The sequence below is a fragment of the Acartia tonsa genome, chromosome 5, assembly GCF_053477335.1.
Source record: "Acartia tonsa isolate MP-2025a chromosome 5, ASM5347733v1, whole genome shotgun sequence".
Lineage (NCBI taxonomy): Eukaryota > Metazoa > Arthropoda > Copepoda > Calanoida > Acartiidae > Acartia > Acartia tonsa.
The window spans coordinates 32,009,762-32,032,187 of record NC_137264.1 but is presented as its reverse complement, the minus strand read 5'-3'; the positions used below and the strand labels follow the sequence as shown (position 1 = coordinate 32,032,187).

At 36.4% G+C, this 22,426-nt stretch overlaps 2 protein-coding genes across 8 annotated transcripts in view; one reads left to right on the top strand and one right to left on the bottom strand.

Annotated features, from left to right (window-relative positions):
- RpS23 (ribosomal protein S23) overlaps positions 1 to 22,426 on the top strand; it is a 245,661-nt gene that overhangs the window by 210,344 nt on the left and 12,891 nt on the right. The window lies entirely within an intron of this gene.
- Positions 1 to 22,426, bottom strand: part of LOC145319297 (dynactin subunit 1-like) — a 43,399-nt gene that overhangs the window by 10,942 nt on the left and 10,031 nt on the right. For all 7 annotated transcript variants that reach the window (XR_013879803.1, XR_013879804.1, XR_013879805.1 and 4 more), the window contains 21 exons: positions 22,184 to 22,317; positions 21,729 to 21,794; positions 21,269 to 21,418; positions 20,454 to 20,579; positions 19,984 to 20,067; positions 19,481 to 19,708; positions 18,404 to 18,457; positions 17,504 to 17,574; positions 16,495 to 16,598; positions 16,179 to 16,217; positions 15,786 to 15,978; positions 15,350 to 15,441; positions 14,968 to 15,027; positions 12,065 to 12,196; positions 11,630 to 11,750; positions 11,307 to 11,400; positions 10,576 to 10,695; positions 9,380 to 9,454; positions 8,781 to 8,855; positions 6,647 to 6,739; positions 5,772 to 5,864 (listed from right to left, as the gene is read on the bottom strand). Coding sequence is in view for 4 of the 7 variants with exons in the window: in XM_080161360.1 (XP_080017486.1) it covers positions 5,772 to 5,864; positions 6,647 to 6,739; positions 8,781 to 8,855; positions 9,380 to 9,454; positions 10,576 to 10,695; positions 11,307 to 11,400; positions 11,630 to 11,750; positions 12,065 to 12,196; positions 14,968 to 15,027; positions 15,350 to 15,441; positions 15,786 to 15,978; positions 16,179 to 16,217; positions 16,495 to 16,598; positions 17,504 to 17,574; positions 18,404 to 18,457; positions 19,481 to 19,708; positions 19,984 to 20,067; positions 20,454 to 20,579; positions 21,269 to 21,418; positions 21,729 to 21,794; positions 22,184 to 22,317 (2,204 nt within the window). In the remaining 3 variants the exon portion in view is untranslated. The remainder of the gene's footprint in view (positions 1 to 5,771; positions 5,865 to 6,646; positions 6,740 to 8,780; positions 8,856 to 9,379; positions 9,455 to 10,575; positions 10,696 to 11,306; positions 11,401 to 11,629; positions 11,751 to 12,064; positions 12,197 to 14,967; positions 15,028 to 15,349; positions 15,442 to 15,785; positions 15,979 to 16,178; positions 16,218 to 16,494; positions 16,599 to 17,503; positions 17,575 to 18,403; positions 18,458 to 19,480; positions 19,709 to 19,983; positions 20,068 to 20,453; positions 20,580 to 21,268; positions 21,419 to 21,728; positions 21,795 to 22,183; positions 22,318 to 22,426) is intronic.

Genomic DNA, 22,426 nt, shown 5'->3' with positions numbered 1-22,426 from the left:
CACATAAATAGTTTATGTTGTAAATTAGATTTGTGGGGTTGGTAGACTTTCAATAACTTTCTGGCGGCAACACCCGCCATATTGCAGGCCCTTTACCCTGTGTCGGGCGGCCAGCTTGGCAGCAGCCAGGTCGATTCTTGATTCACAACAGCACCAACCTCATTATCAGCACCGGCTGCAACACAACCAATTTCAGCATCATCATTGTGAACGGCTACAGCCTCACCCGCCGTAGCAATGTTATCAACAGCTGCGGCAGTATCTTTAACATCAGAATTGACTGCAACACAAACAACAGCGTCAACTGCAGAAATAACAGGTTTATCAACAACAGCATCACAAGCAGAACCAACAGGTTCATCATCAACAGCTACGGCAGTGCTCGCCCTAGCAGTGTTGTCAACGGCTGCGGCAGTATCTTTAACATCAGAATTGACTGCAATACAAACAACAGCATCAACTGCAGAAATAACAGGTTTCTCAACAACAGCATCACAAGCAGAACCAACAGGTTCATCATTAACAGCTACGGCAGAACCAATCGGTTCATTATCAACAGCTACGGCAGTACCAACCGGTTCATTATCAACAGCTACGGCAGTACCAACCGGTTCATTATCAACAGCTACGGCAGTACCAACCGGTTCATTATCAACAGCTACGGCAGTACCAACCGGTTCATTATCAACAGCTACGGCAGTACCAACCGGTTCATTATCAACAGCTACGGCAGAACCAACCGGCCACGCACTCTCATCCTGGCGCAACCATTCTGGACCCAATCTGTACCTGGATGACTCTGAGGACAAAAATTCAGGCAAGGCGCCTCCACTAACACTGACAGCTTTATACGCAGATTTCTGCTGACCAGCTCCACAGTCAGCACTTGTACAGATAAAACCACTTCCAAAAATGGTTCTCCACAACATAGACTGGCCCACTTTCAGGTAGGTTGACGGAAACACGTCAGGATGGGTATTTCCAATGATAATATCCAAGCCTCCACTAATATATGTAAATCTTTCTGGCGGCATCTTAAATATTTCGGCGGCGGTTTCCGGATGGACCGAGCGCATCTCGTTGCCACCTCCGAGGTTAGGCATAACAGCTGCCTCAAATTCTCTCAAATTACCATCCCTGTCCTTCAGATAGAACACCACATTGCGGCAGGATGATTCACTGCCGTCAGCTACAGAAATGTTTGTATATCTGCCGGTAGATTTCAGCTTCAACTTGCTGGACAACTTCTCAGACACAAGTGGTAGATTTGCACCAGAATCAAACATGACGGCGGCATGGCAGGCGCCGCCGCCAGGTGCTACAACTGGAACTATTTGCAGCAGGAAGGTACATGTGCTAGGCGCAGAACTTGATTTGTAGACTGTATTCACACTAGCACTAGCCTCATGCAACATACGACTATGATAACTGTCGCAATTATTGGTGCCACAGACACCAAGCTTATCCGATTTATTACAATTGTCAGCAGCATGACCATCACACAACTTATTCTGCTGGACAACTTTTTTTTCGGTCAAAAACATCCATCTTCTTAAATGTGAGACAACGGAAAATAGGATGTTTATCATTGCAACTTTCAATAGGACATGCACTATTCCACTTGGAAGTTTTGTCCTTTCCAGCCCGTCCATTCTCATTCACTGCAACCAGATACTTGCGCGGCGGCAGCTCTGTCACGGTTCCTCTTGCCGGCACCAGTGTCGTAGGACATATCACCAGCCAACATTGCTCCCCTTGTCCTCTCCAGAAGTTCTACAATCTTCTTGATGTTTGGCAGGTTCATGCTGCCTAGCTCCATCATAATTTTCTCTCTCAGGGCATCTGGACATTTGTCTTTGAAAATATGAATAAGAGTTAGGTGGTGGTAATCCTTAGCTTCAGAACCAACGATGGCTTCTACTTCCTGCATAGTGCTTTTGAAGGTAGCAATTGCACTAACCACGTCCACAGGTTTATCCACAGGTTTCATCTTGTTCAGCTTAGTTAAAATCTTCATGAACCGGCGGGTGTTTGATAAAAACATCTGATCCAAAAACAACCATTGTTCATTATGATCTCTAATCGCTGACACTTGCTTGCGTAGCTCCGGGTTGGTTATCACCTTCTCCATACACAACATCAGACTTAACCTCTGGTCAGAAAATCCGTAACCAGCGCATAGATCTTTAAAGACCTGTTTAAAGTTGGAGTAATCCGTGTCAGTACCGTCAAAGGACGGCAACAAACTGTTGTCCCAGCGCCCATACTGCGGGTTGGAACTCCGAATATCCACGGCAGACATACTTCTGGAGAGTATGGCAGGTGTCCCACTCTCATCCAAGTTAGATGAACGACATTCCATCTCTCTAAGCCTTCGGTACATATCACGTACTTCTTGGCGCAACTCCATGGAAATCTTGAGCACTACCATATCCATCCTCACCTTCTCAATGACGTCGAGGTTCCTGGCGACAGTGCTCGACCTCGCGTCGTCTGAATCATTGTCAAGCCAGTGCAGAATTTTCGTACACTGCTCCAACGACGCATAAACTTTATCTGCAACAGTTTTCTGTTCACTAGCTTCATCCAAATCACGCTTGAACTCGCGCATCTCACTAGTCTCCATGGCAGATTTTAGACTTTTTATTAGGTCAGATTGGTCCTTGACCTCACTAAAAATGTCACAAATTGATTTTAAATTCACATTTTCACATGAACTAAAACTTTGGCAGGCTTTTAGATTTTCATAAAACACTTTTATCTGTTCATCAAACACTTCTAGCCTTTCACTGCCAATAGCGATAGCTCGCTCAATTTTCTGCTTTTTAGTGAGCACCATATTGATTCACTAGGTACTATTTCACAGAAAAATTGTCAATGTTTTTTGCATCAATAATCACTATATGCTATTGATCTCTTGAAGAATGCTAACGCCTATTCTTCAGATTCTTTGAAGAATGCTAATGCCTATTCTTCAGAACCATTTGAAATTGCTTGTGCAGCTCCTTCAAACATCAGGTTATTTGAAATTTGCTAATGCCTAAACTTCAAACTTCACTTCTTTGAAATTGTCTCAACCATGACACTTTGGTTGAGTGTGACTTCCGAATTAGCGGGAAGTTCTAGAGATCTTGTTGACGTACACACAAACCCCCAATACCAGGAACCATCAAGTTTCAACAGCAGGTTTGATTATAGATTTATTGAGGCAACTATTTCAAAGTCCTGAAGTTCTTATGGTTTCAAGCCCCTGGTATACTAGGGTCGTTCACGCACTATGAGACCAATGATAGGCCCAACTTTGTTCTCCGAAATCTTCACACACTCACATATCATTCAAAAGTAAAGAACGTGGGCGCATCAAAATATAAACAATCCATGCCGCGTCTCTTTAGAAAAGGAAAGTCAAACAAGACGGCATTTGCGCTTAATTTGGGATAATGAATAAGGAATTAATTTCGATCTTGATAAACACAAAGCTTCCTCGAAAAGAGGTTAAGACAAGCCCCCTAATTAAATCCGGATGTAAAAGTAACAGGATGTCTCTGTGTCCACAATTTAGGATCTTCCTAACCACTGGACTGACTTGGTTCTCTTTTAGAGTGAAGCATCTAATACTATCAGCGTAGGTCTAAATTATTTTGAGAGAGGCTACCTACACCCTCATAAGAGAAATCACCCTGAAAAAAAAATAGAGCCTCAAATTTTTATTTTACTTTTTCTTTTTAGAACTAAAATTGAATGAAGAGGGCCAATCCCCCCCCCCCACTTGTTCCAGGGGCTTAGCCGCTTTTTAAAATAAATGAGGCCATGGTGGAAGCTAAGGAATACCTTGTTAACAACTTAAATCTTTAAAACAAGCGTGTAAAGAAATTCTTCGAAAAAAAACTTTTTCAATGGTCATTAAAATGTTTCTCTGTTAGTGAATATAAAAACATATTTTTATTTTCAAGTATTTGGATTACTTATAAAATTCATTGCATATGATACGATTATATTTGTGTCTGTCTGTACTTCAAGATTTTGCAAAATGCTTTACCAATAATATAGCTATTCTTTTCTGTGAAGCTTTTTTATGGGACTTAAAAGAGTTATTATTTAGTTTGGGGGACGGTATCCAAAAGAAAAAGAAATAAAGGGTGATTAAAAAAAACCAATCGCGTCACTCATTTCAATATAAACCCTACAGTTTTAGTCAAAAACTAACAAAAAATGACCCAAATCATGTCCAAGCAATGACAATGAGAAAGCACTATTGAATTTTGATTTCTACTCACATCTCCTGAGCACTACAGCTCGAGTCCTAGCCCCTGTGGAGAATTTTTCCTTACATGGAGATTAGAATACAACAAATCGTCTTAAGTACTTAAAATCTTGTAGATAGACCCCATAATGTTTAGAATCTTTGATGGAGCATGTAAAGACCTTTCTATAGACACCCTAACCAGGTTTCTAACTCAATCCTAGCCAATTTGGCATAAAAAAGCAGACCCATCAAACATTTAGACATGACAAGTCTCTCTAGTTCTTGATGTTTGACAGAACTTTCTTTTTGATGTCAAAATGGCTCAGATTGTGTTAGAACCCTGATTAAGGTGTCTGTAGAAAGATATTTACATGTCTCATCAAAAATTCTAAACATTATGGGTTCTATTTTCAAGATTTTAAGTACTTAAGACAGTTTGTTCTTTTTTTTAAAGACAGAGCAGTCATGGCTCAATATTTGATTGGTATGTCTTTTTGATGCCAAATTGGCAAAGATTGAGTCAAAAATCTGGTTAAGGCGTCTATAGAAAGGTCTGTATATGCCCCATCAAAAACTCTAAACATTATGGGGTCTATCTACAAAATTTCAAGTACTTTAGACAATTTATTCTTTTTAAAAAAAGACAAAACTGTCTTAATTTAAAATAAAATATGCACTCTCCACGTAGAGAAAAATTTTCACAAGGGCTAGGACTCGAGCTGTAGTGCTCAGGAGAGGTGACAAGAAATCAAAAATCAATAGTGTTTTCTCATTGTCACTGCTTGGACATGATTTGGGTCATTTTTTGTTAGTTTTTGACCAAAACTGTAGGGTTTATATTGGAAAGAGTGAAGCGATTGTTTTTTTTAAAAACACCCTTTATTTTTAAAAGCATTAATAATCTCTGATTATTTAAATTTGTCAATAATACGTAGGTAGGTATGAAACATTGATTTTAATTATCAAAGCTCAAAATTAAGAACGAATACAGACTGACAAAGTAAGTTATAGAGTAGACGTTATCAGGGATCTAAAGGGATAAGACAATTGCCGAAAAATTGATGTACACAAAATTCCCCCTTTTTTTAGATAAAAATTAGTGGTTGAAACGTTTGAACACTCAGCTTAAGGAGAATCTCTAACAGGAATGGACACACTAGGTCCAAGTCTAAAGGTATACCTGTTGTACCAGCAAAGGAGAATCTCTAACAGGACTGGGCACACTAGGTCCAAGTCTAAAGGTATACCTGTTGTACCAGCAAAGGAGAATCTCTAACAGGACTGAGCACGGCATACTAGGACCAAGTCTAAAGGTATACCTGTTGTACCAGCAAAGGAGAATCTCTAACAGGACGGAGCACGGCATACTAGGTCCAAGTCTAAAGGTATACCTGTTGTACCAGCAAAGGAGAATCTCTAACAGGACTGGGCACACTAGGTCCAAGTTTAAAGATATACCTGTTGAACCAGTAAAGGAGAATCTCTAACATGACTGGGAACACTAGGTCCAAGTCTAAAGATATACCTGTTGAACCAGCAAAGGAGAATCTCTAACAGGACTGGGCACACTAGGTCCAAGACTAGTTGGTCCTCCCTCTGCAGTTATGATTTTGGATTCCTACAAATGTGAGCGTTGCCAATCTTTAAAATTTGTTAATCTGTGAATCTGGTTTCTTAAAATGGAACCATAATTACTTACCTATTACTTTATTTGGACCCAAACAAGATATCTAGGAGCTATGTATTTGAAGATTGAAAAAATTGCCTAAATCCTTCCCAAGCCCTGAATTTAAAAGAATTAAATAGCATAAAACCAATTGGGGAACTAAAATAAAGAAATCAGTATTTATTAAAATCTTAAGCTAGGAAACCTCACCCATTTTTTAAATTTAGATTTTAAAAAAAGGAAATTTTCTAACTACATTTTTTATTTTATTTTTCTTGGTAGGGTGGTGGTACCCTCCCCCAAAATAGTTATAAACCTTCCCGGGACCTATGCGAAGCTACCCTGTTAAGAAGAACCCGATCGGTTCAGCGGTTAGCGAGATCCTTCGGTACATACAAACAAACATACAGACAAACAAACAAACCAACAGACAGACAGACATCGTTCTACTTTGTATTATAGATGATAGAATCTTACCTACCTACTTTCTTAAAGGTTTCGCGATTATTTATTTTAATTAATGATATTGCACAAAATTACCCCTTATGTCGATTAAAATTAGTAGCTGAAACGTTTTAACACTCAACTTAATTAACTAATTAGGTAATCAAAATTCACCAGGTCCCCAAAGTTGTTAGGCCAACATACATGGTTTTTTGTGCATCGCTAATTATTGATATTGTCATCCTTGTTAAGAATATAATCATTTGATACATTAAGCCTGACAACCCTGCCTTTGATAATCCTTGGAGCAAAGCTTTCTTCGACATTTGTTTCATTTTATCCTTTAGTTCTCCTCGTTCATTCTCCAAACTGTCAATATCAGCCTAAAATTTTTTTGATATAATAAAAACCAACAAATTAAACTTGTTTTAAAGAACCTACGAACTTTTTAGTAACGATTATTACTAGGCACGCTTTATAAAGGGGGGGGGGGGGGGGTAAAATGTGGTGACTCGGGCCACGACATGCCAGCAATTTTATTTTGGATGCTACACCCTTAGTTTTAGAGATAATTGGGTAAAATCTTTTGGGCTGGGTCACTAATAACCCCAAGTTTTGGTATCTTTCAAAAAAAACGGCGGCGGGACCGCCACTCCCGCCGCCGTTTTCCGCCGCCACCAAAAAAATTATTTTATTGCATTTCTCGCCGAATTAGGCAATTTGGAATCATTTGAGACCATGTTATTTTTTTTCAAAATGGCGGCGGTACCGCCGCTCCCGCCGTTTCCGCCGCCGCCAAGAATTGTCTTGTCAATTTTAAACTTGGTATGATTTTTCCTTTTACAGTTAGATACAAGGGGGGGGGGGGGTAAAATGTGGTGACTCGGGCCACGACATACCAGCAATTTTATTTTGGATGCTACACCCTTAGTTTTAGAGATAATTGGGTAAAATCTTTTGGGCTGTGTCACTAATAACCCCAAGTTTTGGTATATCTTTCAAAAAAACGGCGGCGGGACCGCCACTCCTGCCGCCAGCCGCCGTTTTCCGCCGCCACCAAAATTTTTTTTGTCTTGTCAATTTTAAACTTGGTATGATTTTTCCTTTTACAGTTAGATACAAGGGGGGGGGGGTTAAAATGTGGTGACTCGAGCCACGACATACCAGCAATTTTATTTTGGATGCTACACCCTTAGTTTTAGAGATAATTGTAAAATCTTTTGGGCTGTGTCACTAATAACCCCAAGTTTTGGTATCTTTCAAAAAAACGGCGGCGGGCCCGCCGCTCCTGCCGCCAGCCGCCGTTTTCCGCCGCCACCAAAATTTTTTTTTTATTGCATTTCTCGCTGAATTAGGCAATTTGGAATCATTTGAGACCATGTTATTTTTTTCAAAAATTTTTCCCCTTACAAGCATCCCTGCGGGGGGACTTTTGAAGATATTGGAACAAAATCTTTTTTGATTCCAAATTTTCAAATTCTCGTTTATCAAGGTATATCTTAAATTCAGTACTTCTCCTGTGCTTTTGAAGATATTGGAACAAAATCTTTTTTGATGGGTCAGTAATAAATATTTGAATACAGAATGGCGACGGTACCGCCGCTCCCGTCGTCCACCGCCGAATTAGGCAATTTGGAATCAAAAAAGATTTTGTTCCAATATCTTCAAAAGTCCCCCCGCAAGGGTGCTTGTAAGGGGAAAAATTTTTGAAAAAAATAACATGGTCTCAAATGATTCCAAATTGCATAATTCGGCGAGAAATGCAATAAAAAAAATTTTGTTGGTGGCGGCGGAAAACGGCGGCTGGCGGCGGTCCCGTCGCCGTTTTTTTTTAAAGATACCAAAACTTGGGGTTATTAGTGACACAGCCCAAAAGATTTTACCCAATTATCTCTAAAACTAAGGGTGTAGCATCCAAAATAAAATTGCTGGTATGTCGTGGCCCGAGTCACCACATTTTACCCCCCCCCCCCTTGTATCTAACTGTAAAAGGAAAAATCATACCAAGTTTAAAATTGACAAGACAATTCCAACATTCCTTAATTAACGATAAGAGATATCCATTGCGGAGGAAGTACAGACGGAACGACCATAATTAGAGAAAAGCTTCGCTTTTCGAAGTTAAAATACACACCTATTTCTCTAAAATTATTATATACATAGAGTGATTAACACAGTTTAATTAAACATGTTATTTTTATTTGATAAGTCCAAAAATATCGGAAGATAAACTAATCTTCTTCCCCGTTTTACTATGACTGTTAGTAAACTGATAAATAGCTCAAAAGTTAATAAACTTCGTAGTACCCAATTTAACCTATCCTGACTTAACAAACAAACGAAAACTTACTCCCCCCTCTTATTTTCAAAAGGGGTTCATAGGTGGGGTTTATGTGCTTAACAAGGCACTGTGAGGGAACTAACCTGTAAATGATCCATAGTCTCTTCAAATTCTTTTTCCTTTCTCTTCATCAAGTTTTGTGAATCATCCAATTTTCTCTGAAATAATAAACAAGATTAGTTGACAGGTTCGATTCTCAGCCAAATTATATTACAAAAAGGGTACCTAAAGTTGTGTGGTACCATTCAGTCAAATGCACTTATTAAGTCAAACTGTTCTTAAATACACGATTTAAAGTCTTGGATTTTGGTAAGAATATGAAGAATTACAAACCGAATCAAAGAAACTTCAGTATCTGAAAAGTCATTGTTATCCTATAAAGTTAATGAGTAAGCCTTTTTTTGTCTGTAGCGAAGGATCTCACTTACCACTGAACCGAAATGATTTTGCTTTGCAGCGAAGCTTTTTATAGGCCCAAGGAAGGTTTATAGCTATTATGGGGGAGGGTATCTCAACTCCTCAAAAAAAAAACACCCCTAAAAAATGATCTAACCCAATTTTTTTTCGTTTTAAAAATCAAAAATTTAAAGTGAAGGGTCAACTTCTTCCCACCTTTCCTCAATTTTCCCTAGATGCCTCTAGGGGCGTATGCGCTAGTTATCATAAAAGTAATTCTTGTTACCTGAAGTTTTTCCACAATAAGATCATGATCTCTGTTAGAATCAATAAGTTTTTTCTCAAGCAAGTCTTTCCGAACCTTAAATAAACCATTTAAAATTATCAGCTTTCATTTTTTTCAAATTCTAATTGATTGACTTAATTACGTTCTTTCTTTCGGTTAAAACAAAAAACTGTTTTTCGTTCCTAATGATTTAATCTTTTTGTCAAAGTAATCCGTTTACTTTATACGTCATCAGTCAAATGATTTATATGATTCATTTCAGTTTTCTGATGTGTGTGTGTGTAGCCATAGTTTCTTAGTGTTTGGACCTAAGAGTAAGTAGTCATGGAGTAGGACGAGCTTCCTGATACATGATTTTCGCATTATTTTTTTTTTAATCCAGCGGATATTTATTATTTTCGAAGCAATGCTTGAATTCTTAGTTATTTTTCGCATTGAATTATAACAGCTTTCCGCGGAAAGATTTATACCTGTTTTGTTAGCCCAGAGAGGCCGAAAGCAAAACTGAGCTCGATCTTTAAATCGTTTATAGGTGATTTAAACCGGGGCGATTCATTTGGCGCACCATCAAATTATTAATATCAATCTTTAAATCGAATTTGCATGGGCGATTTGAATCGGGCAGTGGCGCGGGCCCGGCGCGGCAACGCCACTCACCGAGTGGCATTGCCGGTTTAAATCGGGGTGATTTATTTAATAAATAAATATTTTTTTTAATTACTTTAATATTTTATTGCAAAACTATTGTGAAAACATTTTTATAGTTATTTTTAAAATAAATTATATATTAATGTTTTATATAAAATACCATGCTGACACGGAATTTTACATAAAATGCCTTACTGACACGGCTTATGTAATAAAGTTGTACTGGCGCGGATCGATATTTTATTGAGTGTCGCAAGCGATTTAACAATACCGCGCCGAAAATCTTTTAAATATCAATGTTTTATAGGCGCGCTGTGGCTAACCACCAGCGCACCTACAAATCACCTCTGAATCGCCCCGGTTTAAATCACCATAAAAACGATTTAAAGATCAAGCTCTGGTGTTAATTTTATGATCTTTTGTTTAATATTAGTGGAAAATTGTCTGTAATACGATGCTATTCACAATTTTTCCGCATGACTGAGATCCGATTCTTATCCAGCGAATATCAATCGGTTTCGAAGCGTTAATTGAAATAGTTTACAAACCTGCATTTCAGAGAGCTCATCCTGTTTAGCCTTGAGAATCTTCCTGAAGTCCTTGATCTCCGAGTCCTTGGCCTCCAGCTTGTATTTGATACCAGTGGCGTCCTTCACCTCGGCCTTTACCTGGATATAAAAATATAAATTTAGATGTATACCTGGGTCCAGTGTTTGAGACTTTTTTCGTCTGCTAGCAAATTGCTTTCTGCTCTTTTGAAGTGACTTGGCTGTGTTAATATTCGCGACGCTATGGGCTTATATTCAGAGTCCTAATTGAAAGTCGGCACAGGGTCTACGGGAAGGGGGTACGCAGTTATTTAACCCCTTCCCCCCTCTAATGTTTTACTCTAATATATAAACATTTCAAAATGCGTAGCATCTCTTATAAATATCTCCCTCCCTCACTGACTCAATATAAAATGTTGCATTCCTCTATTGAGATAAATGCTATTAGAGTACCATATCAGTGCAAACTATTAATAGTATATAAAAATCACTGTTAGATTACAAAACTTTTTATTTTTTGTTTGTTCAATTTTGAATATTTCCTACAGTGTCCGAGTGACCATTCTGTACTTTTCTCAGAGTGTAAAATAAAACCTTTTTTTGACCCATTTAAAAAAAACTCTCTCCTTTTCTCATATGTTATTCATTCTACATTAAATATACATCTATGCATCTATGACCGTTTTTAGCCTTCTTGTATCACATATCCGAATATTTAAATGGTGACCAACCTGTTCAGCTCTCAGGAGAATGGGTACTGCAGGAGTATCATCCTTTGTTCCATCAAAATCATACTCGCCATTCTGGATGGCTGTACTGATTACACTAAACAAACATAATTAAGATCATGCCAAGATCTCGTATACGAAATATTCAGGGATTTTGAGGGATAAGACAAAAGATAGTAAATTCATAATAATCTCTAATGATGATAAGCAAAATAACCATTTCTTAAATTGAAATCATTGGTTGAAAAGTAAATATGATGTATATGTATTTAAAAATATTGAAATTGTGTTGCAAATTGCATATTTTTCAGAGTAGCGTTTCGTACCTTAATCTAGTAAGCGTGTTTGCAACATTCTTCATGGTGAACTGGATTCCCTGGTCCCCAAACTCTGTTTTAGTATCCACTGCTGTCAGGAGGGTGTCATGCAGTTTCGGCCCAGGTACACCTTAACACAGTTAGTATTCAGTAGAATCCCTTTAACAGTGGAGCAATCACAAACCTTCTCAAAGATTAGCAAAACGCCAGAGAGTATCTACGTTTTTTTTCCTTTGCTGAAAGCAAGCGCTATTTTCTATAGGTATTACACCATCCACTTTACGATTTTCCTCTTCTAATAAAAAATATGATTTTGTCATTCAACTGAAGAGGGTGCTGTATATTCCAAAATGAATATTGTGAAGAAAAATCCTTACTACCTACAGTGAATTTATAACATCGCCATTTTTTTTCTACATATATAAGGGGGTGTGTTTACTTTACCTGTTTCAGGAGTAGCAATGGCCAGGGCCATCGCTGACTTGCCGAAGGCGTCCATGACCTTGATAACTGCCCACAGGTTGTTCGCGCATGTGTTCACCGTCACGGCTACACTCTCGGGGAAGTTCAAGGGACCTGAAGTATAAATCATATTGAAGGGAATGTGCCGAAACAGTGGTCATGTTCATCAATCCCTATATATTATTAACTGAATGTTTAAATATCTGAACCGCTGAGCCGATGAGGCTCTCATTTACAGTAAAGCTTGTCATAGGTCCAAAAGGAAGGTTTATAAATGTTTTGGGGAAGAAAAATCATCTCCACCCTAAATAATCCCCCCCCCCCCTCCCACTAAAGGCCCACGGGGGACGTAGCCACTAGTACAATCATAAAAACAAGTCTAGGGACAAAAATTCTAAATACTGTATAACAAATCATTTATAAAGAGCAATTTAAAAGTAAAAGGATGTTTGTCTGTGTGCTTTTACTGAAGAAGATGATTTCCCTCCCCTCCTAACTTCTTTTAAATTTTCTTTTTAAACTAAAATTAAAACGGGACCGAGAAGTCCTAAAATGTAGGTATGTCCTTAAACAGTATTCTGTATCTAAGCAGTATTGCAAAAAAATTTGCTTACAATTTTGATTAGACATTTCAATTAAGCTTATTCAGTTTTAACAATCTACAAATGTTAATGTTTGTTTCTCCTACCGTTTTAGAGCTTCGCTTTTATGGTTATTGTCATCCTTGTTTTAATATATGTAGGATAAAAATATTGAAATAATGCAAGTTAATCTGTTTACAAAAAAAAAAACATAGAGGGCCTAATACATATTTTGATCTGGCTAAATTCTGATATCTATTGCGTCTCAAATCTGGACTTAAAATTAAGGACAAATATGGCCATTTGTAGCGCAGCAACATTTCAAATAAAAAAAGTAAATAACGAAAAAAAATTGCAATGTTGTGAAGCCGCTTGATTTTGTTGCGGATCCGTATCCGGCTCCACAGAGCCGCCTCTGAAAAAAACGGCTCCGGCTCCTAACTAAAATCAAGAAAAACTCAATAAAACTTTTTTTTCAAAAAAAGATTTTAGACTTTTAAAGGTTTTAAAAGATAAATTTTTGAGAAAAATGGAATTGAAAGTTTAATTAAGGTATAAAATAAAAAATATTTTTTTTCCAGATATATTTTTAGCTACCCACGGAGCCGGAGCCGCGCTTCCAGAAGCGGCTCCGGCTCCAGGCTCTGACTGAAATTTGGGTACCGAACACAATTAGCGTGAAATTTCCATTGAAATGACAGAAAAGCATTGAATTTTTTTAACTAGAATTAATTGTAGAGTTATTTTTTTTAATTTGGTGATTTAAACATATTCATAAAATAGCTTATAAATTCCTCGAACAAACAAGAAAATGAACTTCAGTGCATTACCAAGTAAAGTATATACTGAATACTTAGTGGTATATCATATGGAATCTTAAAACAACAAAAAATCAGCCGTCTACCTTGAATGGCAGCCGAGAAATCACAATACACCCCCCTAAACGTATTTGATAGGCTGACAGACGGACCGTACATTTCGAATTTTAGTGTGGCTTCGCAACTAAAAAGTTTACTAAAACGGCTTCCAACTGGTCTTATAAACAACCTACTTAAATTCTTTGGATTTAAAAATAATAGTATACAAAAGTAAAAAATATTTTGTTTTGAATCAAATATTTTCTATAATAAATGATAATATGATGAATTCAAAATATTAAAATATTTTATTATTTAAAAAAAAAACTGTACTTCAAAAGCAGTACCTAAATATTTAAGAAAAACATATTACATCATCAAAAAATAAAATTTTGCCTTACTTACAACAAAATATCTAAAAATAACTATAGTTTTAAATAAAACTCAAAGGGAAGGGGGGGGGGGGGGGGGTAATGCAACCATCTCGTAATCAATGCGCAAATGGTAGGTACTTAGAATCCGAATTTCAGGATTGTAGGTCAATTTTCCCTAAATCGAATAAATAAAAAGTTGGAAAAGTAACGGCTGGCGCCTCAACCATTTAGCCGGTTTTTGGCTATTTTCAGGGCAAATCCATCAGTAATTACGTAGGAATCAACATTTTGAATGATATTTGAGAATTATATTTTGTTGAGATGATACTCTTAGCATTTTGTAGCTTCTACCAGCCGTTTTTAGTCGGTTCTAGCTTTTAAAAAAAGTTTATTTGTATTATTATCGATAATTTTGCCCTAACAAAAGCCAAAAAAACGGCTAAAAGGCTGAGCCGGCAGCCGTTAATTTTCCAACTTTTTATTCGATTTAGGGAAAATAAACCTACCACGGATTACTCATGCCAAGTTTCATAACGAAATTCGGATTCTAAGTACCATTTTCGCATTGATTACGAGATGGTTGCATCACCCCCCTCCCCTAATTCATAATTGACCAAAAACATACATAAATTTAGCAGCAAAATCGTATTTTCCCTTTTCAAAATCTCACCTTCCCGTTGTTTGCATATAGATTGACAAACGTCGTCGGTCAGCTTATAGCGGAGATACTCATCATTGATCGGAAAAATTTTATTAGACTATCTCAAATAACAGCCAATTAGTCCTATTTTTCATGAAATATCCCATTGTCCACATAGCAAAAAGGAGGAAATAGACTGATCAAACAAAAGATCGTAAATCGGTAAAGCAATGCAGATAGACAGACATATTGATTTATAGAGTTGCTTCGCTTTTATAACATACTTAAAAGAACTTGAAGCAACCTAGTTTATTTTCTTTTCCTACTTTATCTTTTTAAAAATTGGTAGGTAGGTACCTAATATTTAATTATTTCGAATTTTTTGGTGGGAAATTGAAGAAAAAAAATACTTGAAAGCAAATTAATTAAATACCTTGTGATCTATCTTGAGGCAATCTTCGTTTTATTATTTTGACCTGTGCTTCAAGATCCTACAGATCAATGATAATTATAAGCAAAATAATAAGTGATGTTTTAAAATGGAATTTTATTGTTTAAAATAAAGTTAATTCGGGTTGAGATTTTGGAAAAATCCTGGGAGGTAGGCGACATTAGACAGTAAATTACACTGGTACCAAATGTTTTATAAACAAGTTATCGGTAGGTTTAAACGCTTTGGGTACTTTATCCAATATCCATATTACCCTATCCCTAAAATTGGGGTTTCGTGATCGATAAGCACTTTGAGGGAAAGCACAAAGCTTAACTTATATTCACGATTACTAATATTTTTGCTATTTTTAACAAACATTCCTTTAGTTGATTCTCTAATGTCTTGAATAGAACACCAACTTCACTGCCTTCACTACTTGGGTCTAGGATTGCTCTTGCTCGACGAATTTCAAGCCTAGAAAACAAATAATAACCATTAGATCTTCATCTAGGTATAAAATAAAGACAATTTTAGCAAACGTAAAATCAACCAATGAGTTTAAAAAATCAAACAATCTTTTTTTTATATAAAAGACCTATGGACAATGTGCGATAGAAAGTAGATGCTCATTGAGAATCTTAATTTAAATTTCAGACAACTATTATTACTAGAGCACTAGAACCAATGCAACTTTTATGATTTTGACTAATTTTACAGAAATTGGACACTTGCACATAGAATGCCGCAAATAAATTATTCTCCTAGCTGCCGACTCTTACTTAACATAATAAGCACAAACGTCTTGTGATAATTCCTACCTGAGATTTTCAATAGCAGCCATGTAGATCTTGACATGATCCGCCAGGAAGACGCTGCAGTTTGTCTTCATCTCATTCAAGTACATGGGGAAGATGGTGTCGAAATAGTTAAGGGTTTTCTCCAGGTTAGAAACTGGAACATTTTCGTCAAGTTGACCGCGGCGCAGCAGGTCAATGTAAAAGTCGAGACCCTGACAGTTTTGTAAAGTTATGCTTTACCATGTTAATTAATAAGCCTTTTATAAAAGTAACACAATGTCTAACTGTTATAATTCTCCTTTGCAGCTTTTTATGTCAAGAAAAGGATTATAACTATTTTCTTTATAAACCAAAATTGAAATATTAGTATCTAATTATTAGTGAATGTATGTTTTTAGGAGGTAAAGCATTCCTTCTCGTGAACAGACATCTCTGGGTATAATGTTCCAACCTGATTTATTTAACATTAATATTGAAATAATATTTTTTGGACCTTTAAAATTTAAAAGGAATCATCAAGTAAATTAATAAATCAACGGTGCTTAAAAACTCTTTGACAAAAATAATTTATCGAATTTTTTTTATAAAACTTCAATAAAAACTAGGGTTGGCAATCCGCCCAAAAAAAGCGGATTAATCTGTGGATTGTGGATTCTTGGTTTTTTTTGCGGATTGTGGATTCGAATTGCCAACCCTATACCTAATAAAAACAAATGAATCAATGTTTCCTTGAGAATATTTTCAACGGAGCAAGTGTTGAGCGCATGGCTGAACTGATGAAGAGTTCTGTCAAGACTAACAAGCAGATGCAATAGTCTGCTTCCAAATCCATACCTGTGAAAGTTAGATAAACGCTTAGAATCATAGGCGTCCAAGGGGGGGGGGTAATGGGGCGATTACCCCCCCCCCATTCAAAATTTACCCCTACTCTGGGGGTGCCGTAGGCACCCCCAACTATTTAGGAGGGGGTTTTTACCCCCCCCCAAACAATTTTGGGGGGGTAAATACCCCCCCCAAAATAAAAAATCTCTAATAAAAAAAAATTTTGCGCGCTTCGCGCGCATTTTTAATACTATATATTTAATAAAATTTAAATTACACCCCCCAAAAATTTTACCCCGGGGGTAAATTTTGGGGGGGTTAAACTAAATTTACCCCTGCCAACAGATTTCAGGGGGGTAATTACCCCCCCAAGCAAATTTTACCCCTGGGGTAAAAATTTTGGGGGGGGGGTAAAAAAAAATTTCGGCGCGCTTCGCGCGACATTTTACCCCCCCAAACACGAATTAACCCCCCCCAAAAAATTTTTACTCCCCCTAAAATAAAAAGCTTGGACGCCCCTGCTTAGAATACAGTTTATTTGACGGTTTCGCTCAATGTTGCTTGATGGTGATACAAAAAAATTATTTGTAACATCAAAGCTTTTAGTTTAACCATGAACACCCCCCATTTTGAAATAAATTGAAAGCCATACGATAATAAATGTAAATTATTATTTTTATGTTTAACTAAATAGTTGTTTTATGTCAAAACTAGCGGCTACGGCCCTAGAGGTCTTCTTGGGTACATGAGTGGATTATAGCTCGGGAAGTCGACCATCCACTTTTAATTTTAGTTTTAAACAATTTTTTCAGAGGCGTTTACAGTTAGCAAGATATTGAGCTACAGACATATAGACAGACAGATAACCTGTTACTTTTATCTAGAAATAAAAATCCTCAAATAAAATCACTACTGACCTGTCAACCCCATGATCCTTGAGTACAGAGTTTCTATCAATATTTTCTGGTAGTGTAAATTGTTCTTTCACCTGAAAAATTGGGTTGTAGGCAAATAAAAATTACATAGAAGATTTTGTTTTTATAATTTTGTTTTAATAATACATAATAGAAAATAATTTAGAAATCGTCAATTTAACATGCTAATAGATTTTATCTCAATCAATTTTTATGTGGCGGACCAACCCACAGACATACCCTATCAATAGATAAGCATTCATTCAACAAATATAACACTTAAAACAATTTTTAAAAGCGAAGCTTTTCTATAACGGATAGCTTTTTTCATTTATTTGGGCATGTTAGAATTGTCCTATCGATTTCAAACTTTGCATGGTAATTCCTGTAGTAGTTAGGTACGATTTAGAAAGCGTAGCAACTCTATAATCGTTATTAGAATGTCCTATTATCCATTTTTAACATGTTGCTTTTATCATTTTTAACAACAAAGGGGGGGGGGGGTAAATGGGAAATCAAAAAGATTTCACCCAAATATCTCTAAAACTAAGGGAGTAGCACCCAAAATAAAATTGCTGGTATGTCGTGTGACGAGTCACCACATCCCCCCCCCCCCCTTTATGATGTAATAATCCGATTTAAATACTGACTCCTATGACAACAAAGTACAATGTTATAAGCGAAGCATCTCTATAATCAAGTCTAAAAATGTAAGTATGTCCTTAAACCCTGAAACATTATCCTGTATTTAAGCAGTTTTTCATGAAGTTTACTTACAATTTTGTGTCGACTTTTATGCTTTTATGTTCTGATTATTCAGTTTTGACACTCTACAAGTGTTAATGTTCGTTTAATGTCAAATGTTTGTTTAATGTCAAATAAAATAGAATTTGAATATTAAACCTGTGTTTGTAGAATGTCAGATTTACAGAGAAGCCTTGGAATCAGCAACAAAACCTAAAAAAAAACAAGTATATGATAGTTGATAGCGGCTGCGCAACTTTAAACAGGTTGGGTGCTTTACATCAAAGTGCCTAGCGAGCACTGAATATCACCCCCTCTCCTTATATTAAATTAAATTAAAGACATATATAACATAGCATGTATAACCTAGCCTAAAGGATAACACTATGACACAAAAAATTACCTCCCCCCGGCCCCCCCTCTTTTACATTATTCTTAAATTCATTTAAATATAAAGGAGCGAGTAGTAAAGTTTTCTTGTTCGACTAAACACTTTGAGGGAAACCACAAATTTTTGTATGTGACAAGTAGAGATTTTCTATACCATTTTAATATTTACTAGGTACAAAATTAGTTTTAAATTTTCCACTAACTAGTTGATTATAAAACTTATTAAAAATAAATTAAAGTTTGATAGTACAGTCTTCAGGAACGGGGGTGGTTAATATGACACTTTTAAAAATAATAGTTGCTTTGCCCTTAGTCTCTAAGAGATAGCGGGGAGTCAGGTTTAGATTTAATGATTTATAGTAATGGTATTTTAATCTACAGACTACCTCACTTCTCTCTTATATAAAGTATTGAGGATTTTTGTCTAAAGCTGAAGATTTCCATAACCACAAATCTGATTGAGTCCTTTTTAAGGAAACTTCACATAGGTCCCAGGTTTTTATTAATAGAATTTATCCTCGGGTATTGTATAAGGCTATTTTTCTGCCCCCTTTAAAGACTTGACTGAGTCCCTAGATGCTAGAGGCGCAACGGCTAGTTATTTATAGTGACATATTTACCCTACCCTACACTCTTAATTTTCAAATGGTTTCGAAGTTGTAACCATAGAAACTATTTAAATTTTTTACAAATTACATTTGATACCTATAAAAATATATGAATATTTAATATCTTGGTAAAGCATTTTTTCGAATAGGTACATTTAAAGAAAGATAAGATAAAATAGCTTCTCATTTAACATGACAAAAAACGGTTTTTTCATTTTTATAAGGCTAAGAAAAATACCTGTATAGCCTCATAATCCCCACCCCTGGCGAGGAAAGTATCCCCCATGTACGCCATCAAATACTTGATGTGCTGGCCAGCCTCCTGGATCTCAAGCTTGCGCAGCTCAACGTCGATGGCCTTGGCGTGGGCCTTGGTCTCGGCAAACATCTTCTTGAAGTCCAACATCTCGTGTGAGACACCCATAGATCCGGATAGCGGTTTGCTAGTTTCTTTTTCTAGGGCTTCCTGTAAATTATGAATTTCATATGGTATTCATTAAAATTTTAAAGTTCAAAATAGTGTATAAGACTAATTAAATATAAATGAGGGGTCATTGGACAGTAAATTACATTTGTGTACCCAAAGTTTTATGAACACACTATACTATTCATTGGCTCAAAAACTTTGGGTACTTTCGCGAAATTTTTATTGGCTAGTTCCAAACTAATGTACATCAATTTATCGTCCATAATCTTATCCCTGAAGATATCTGGCTTCTTTTTCAAATGTAATTATTATACCTTGAGCTGTCTATTTTGATCTTGAATTTGGGCCACAAATCCTCGAAATTTATGGATTGTTGTTTCATGATCTGCTACAAGTTCCTAGAAAATAAAAAAAGATGTATTTATTTATTTAGATTAAAAATATTTCCTTCTTCTGTTGAAAGTTACTAGTCTAGACATAAAGACTGTCTCCCTTCATTTCTGCATTTGTATATTATATTTTTAAAAAAATATTTGGTGTTTTCCTTTAAAGTGCCAAGCGAGCACAGAAATTAACCTCATTATGTTGAAATCAATTGATATTGGAGAGGTGCTAACCTGAACTATAACTGCTTTTTCTAAACCCTACGGTGTAAGCCTGTACCTAAAATAACTTAACCTGACCTAAAGTAAAAAAAACTACCCCCCCCCCTCCTTTTATTATCAAAATAGGGGAGGAATGGTATTTCTGTGCTCAACTAGGGCTACAAGGGATATTTTCATACCTGCATGGTTTCCTTATCCCTTTGGAGTTCGCGCACTTTTGCCGAGCTCATGTCCAGCTCTTCGCGCAACTCCAGCTCAATTTCGCGCGCATTTTCTTGCATTTCCTCGTTGATATCATGCAAGGCCTTTATAATTAAAAAGAATTAGGTAGTTTTTTAAATCAAATAATTTTGTTAAAATTAGCTTTAGAAGTTGATTTGATTTTTAGGACTATTTAAAAAGAAAAAAAATGCAAAATGCACCTAACTATTGAAAATTTTTAAAAGCGAAGCTTTTCTATAATTACGGTCGGTCCGTACGTCCGTCCGTCCGTCCGAGATAGATAGCTTTTATTCGTTAATTTAGGCATGTTAGAATTGTCCTATCGATTTCAAACTTTGCATGATGATTCCTGTAGTAGTTAGGTACGATTTAGAAAGCGTAGCAACTCTATAATCATTACCAGAATGTCCGTACGTCCATTTTAAACATGTTGATTTTTCTACTTTTTTAACAACAAATTTTTTATGTGATCTAATTATCCGTTTGATCTGATTTTTGGTATATTTATTCCTGGAACAACAAAGAACATTATTATAAGCGAAGCAACTCTATAATCAAGTCCTAAAAATGTAAGTAACGTATGTCCATAAACATTATCCTGTATCAAGCAGTTTTTCAACAAATTTACTTATAATTTTGCTTCGACTCTTATACTTCTATATTCTGATTATTCAGTTCAGACACTATACAAGCGTTAATGTCCGTTTGTCCTACCGTTTCAGTGCTTCGCTTTTATGGCTGTTGTCATGCTTGTTTTATAAAAACCCGTTACCTCCAGGTCCATCTTCTCCTCCAGAATGGCGGCCACCCTGTCCTCCAGGTCCAGACACTTGGTGGTCAGGTTCTCGACCATTTCCTCAGCCCCCAGGGCAGCGTCCACCTGCTCCTGCAGGTCCGAGATGGTCTGCTCCATCTCTTCAACCTTCAAAAAATATTTTAGAATTTTCTTATTTACTTAAAGGAAGGGGGAGGAAGTATTTATATATCCCAGATGGAGAGTTACTGAGGGTGTTGGTACTCTATCCCCCAGACCATATTCCAAATTGAAAGAGGGTTTGTTATACCCTACCACGCATTTTAAAATTTCTTTCTCTCCTAAATTTTATATCTTTGGGGGAGTCAAGATATAAAATGAGGCATTGTTAACAATTTTGAATCACCCCCCCCCCCCCCCCTCCCAAGAATACTATAATTAGAACTTGGAAATAAATATTTTATATAATGTTATTCACCTGAGCACAAAGCTTTTCATTGTCTTTGGTACGCTTAGCAAGTTCAGCTACTTTTTCTTCCAGATCCTAAGAGTTGAGGTTTTTAAAATTCTTTATTATAATCCTATAGAGAAAATTGAAAATATTTACTCTATAATTTGAAATATCCGTCCGTATGTCTTTTTGAAGGAAACCATAGGACGAAATGCCATTTTCTTGGCTGCTATTAAAGATAGACGGCTGAAATTTTTGGTAATTTTTGGAAAATTTTGATAAGCATTCAATCGGTCATGCTACAAATTACCAATACATATTTAAGTGATTTTTTTTCTAGTTATAGGTATATTCATTTTTGTATGACATTGAATAGTAAATAACTCACATATCCGTAGGTCCATATATTTGTACTCCACTAGTTATAAATGCTGAATCTAATGTTGTCATCATTTTTTTATATTCAAAAAGGAAAAAAATACCTTTGTTAACTTCTGGATCTCGTGTTTTTCATGGGCAGACAGATCTCTCATAGAGACCAGGGTCTCTCTCAGCTTTTCATTCTGAGCCTGCAGAGTTTTCAACTCAAAGTTGGTCACCCCGGATCCTACCTCACCTACACAAATACGTCGATCAATAAATAACAAACGTGATAAATGCCGCGTAAATCGCAGCTTACGTTTTTAACAAACAACCAAGCCAATGGGGAGTGAGTTAATAATTTA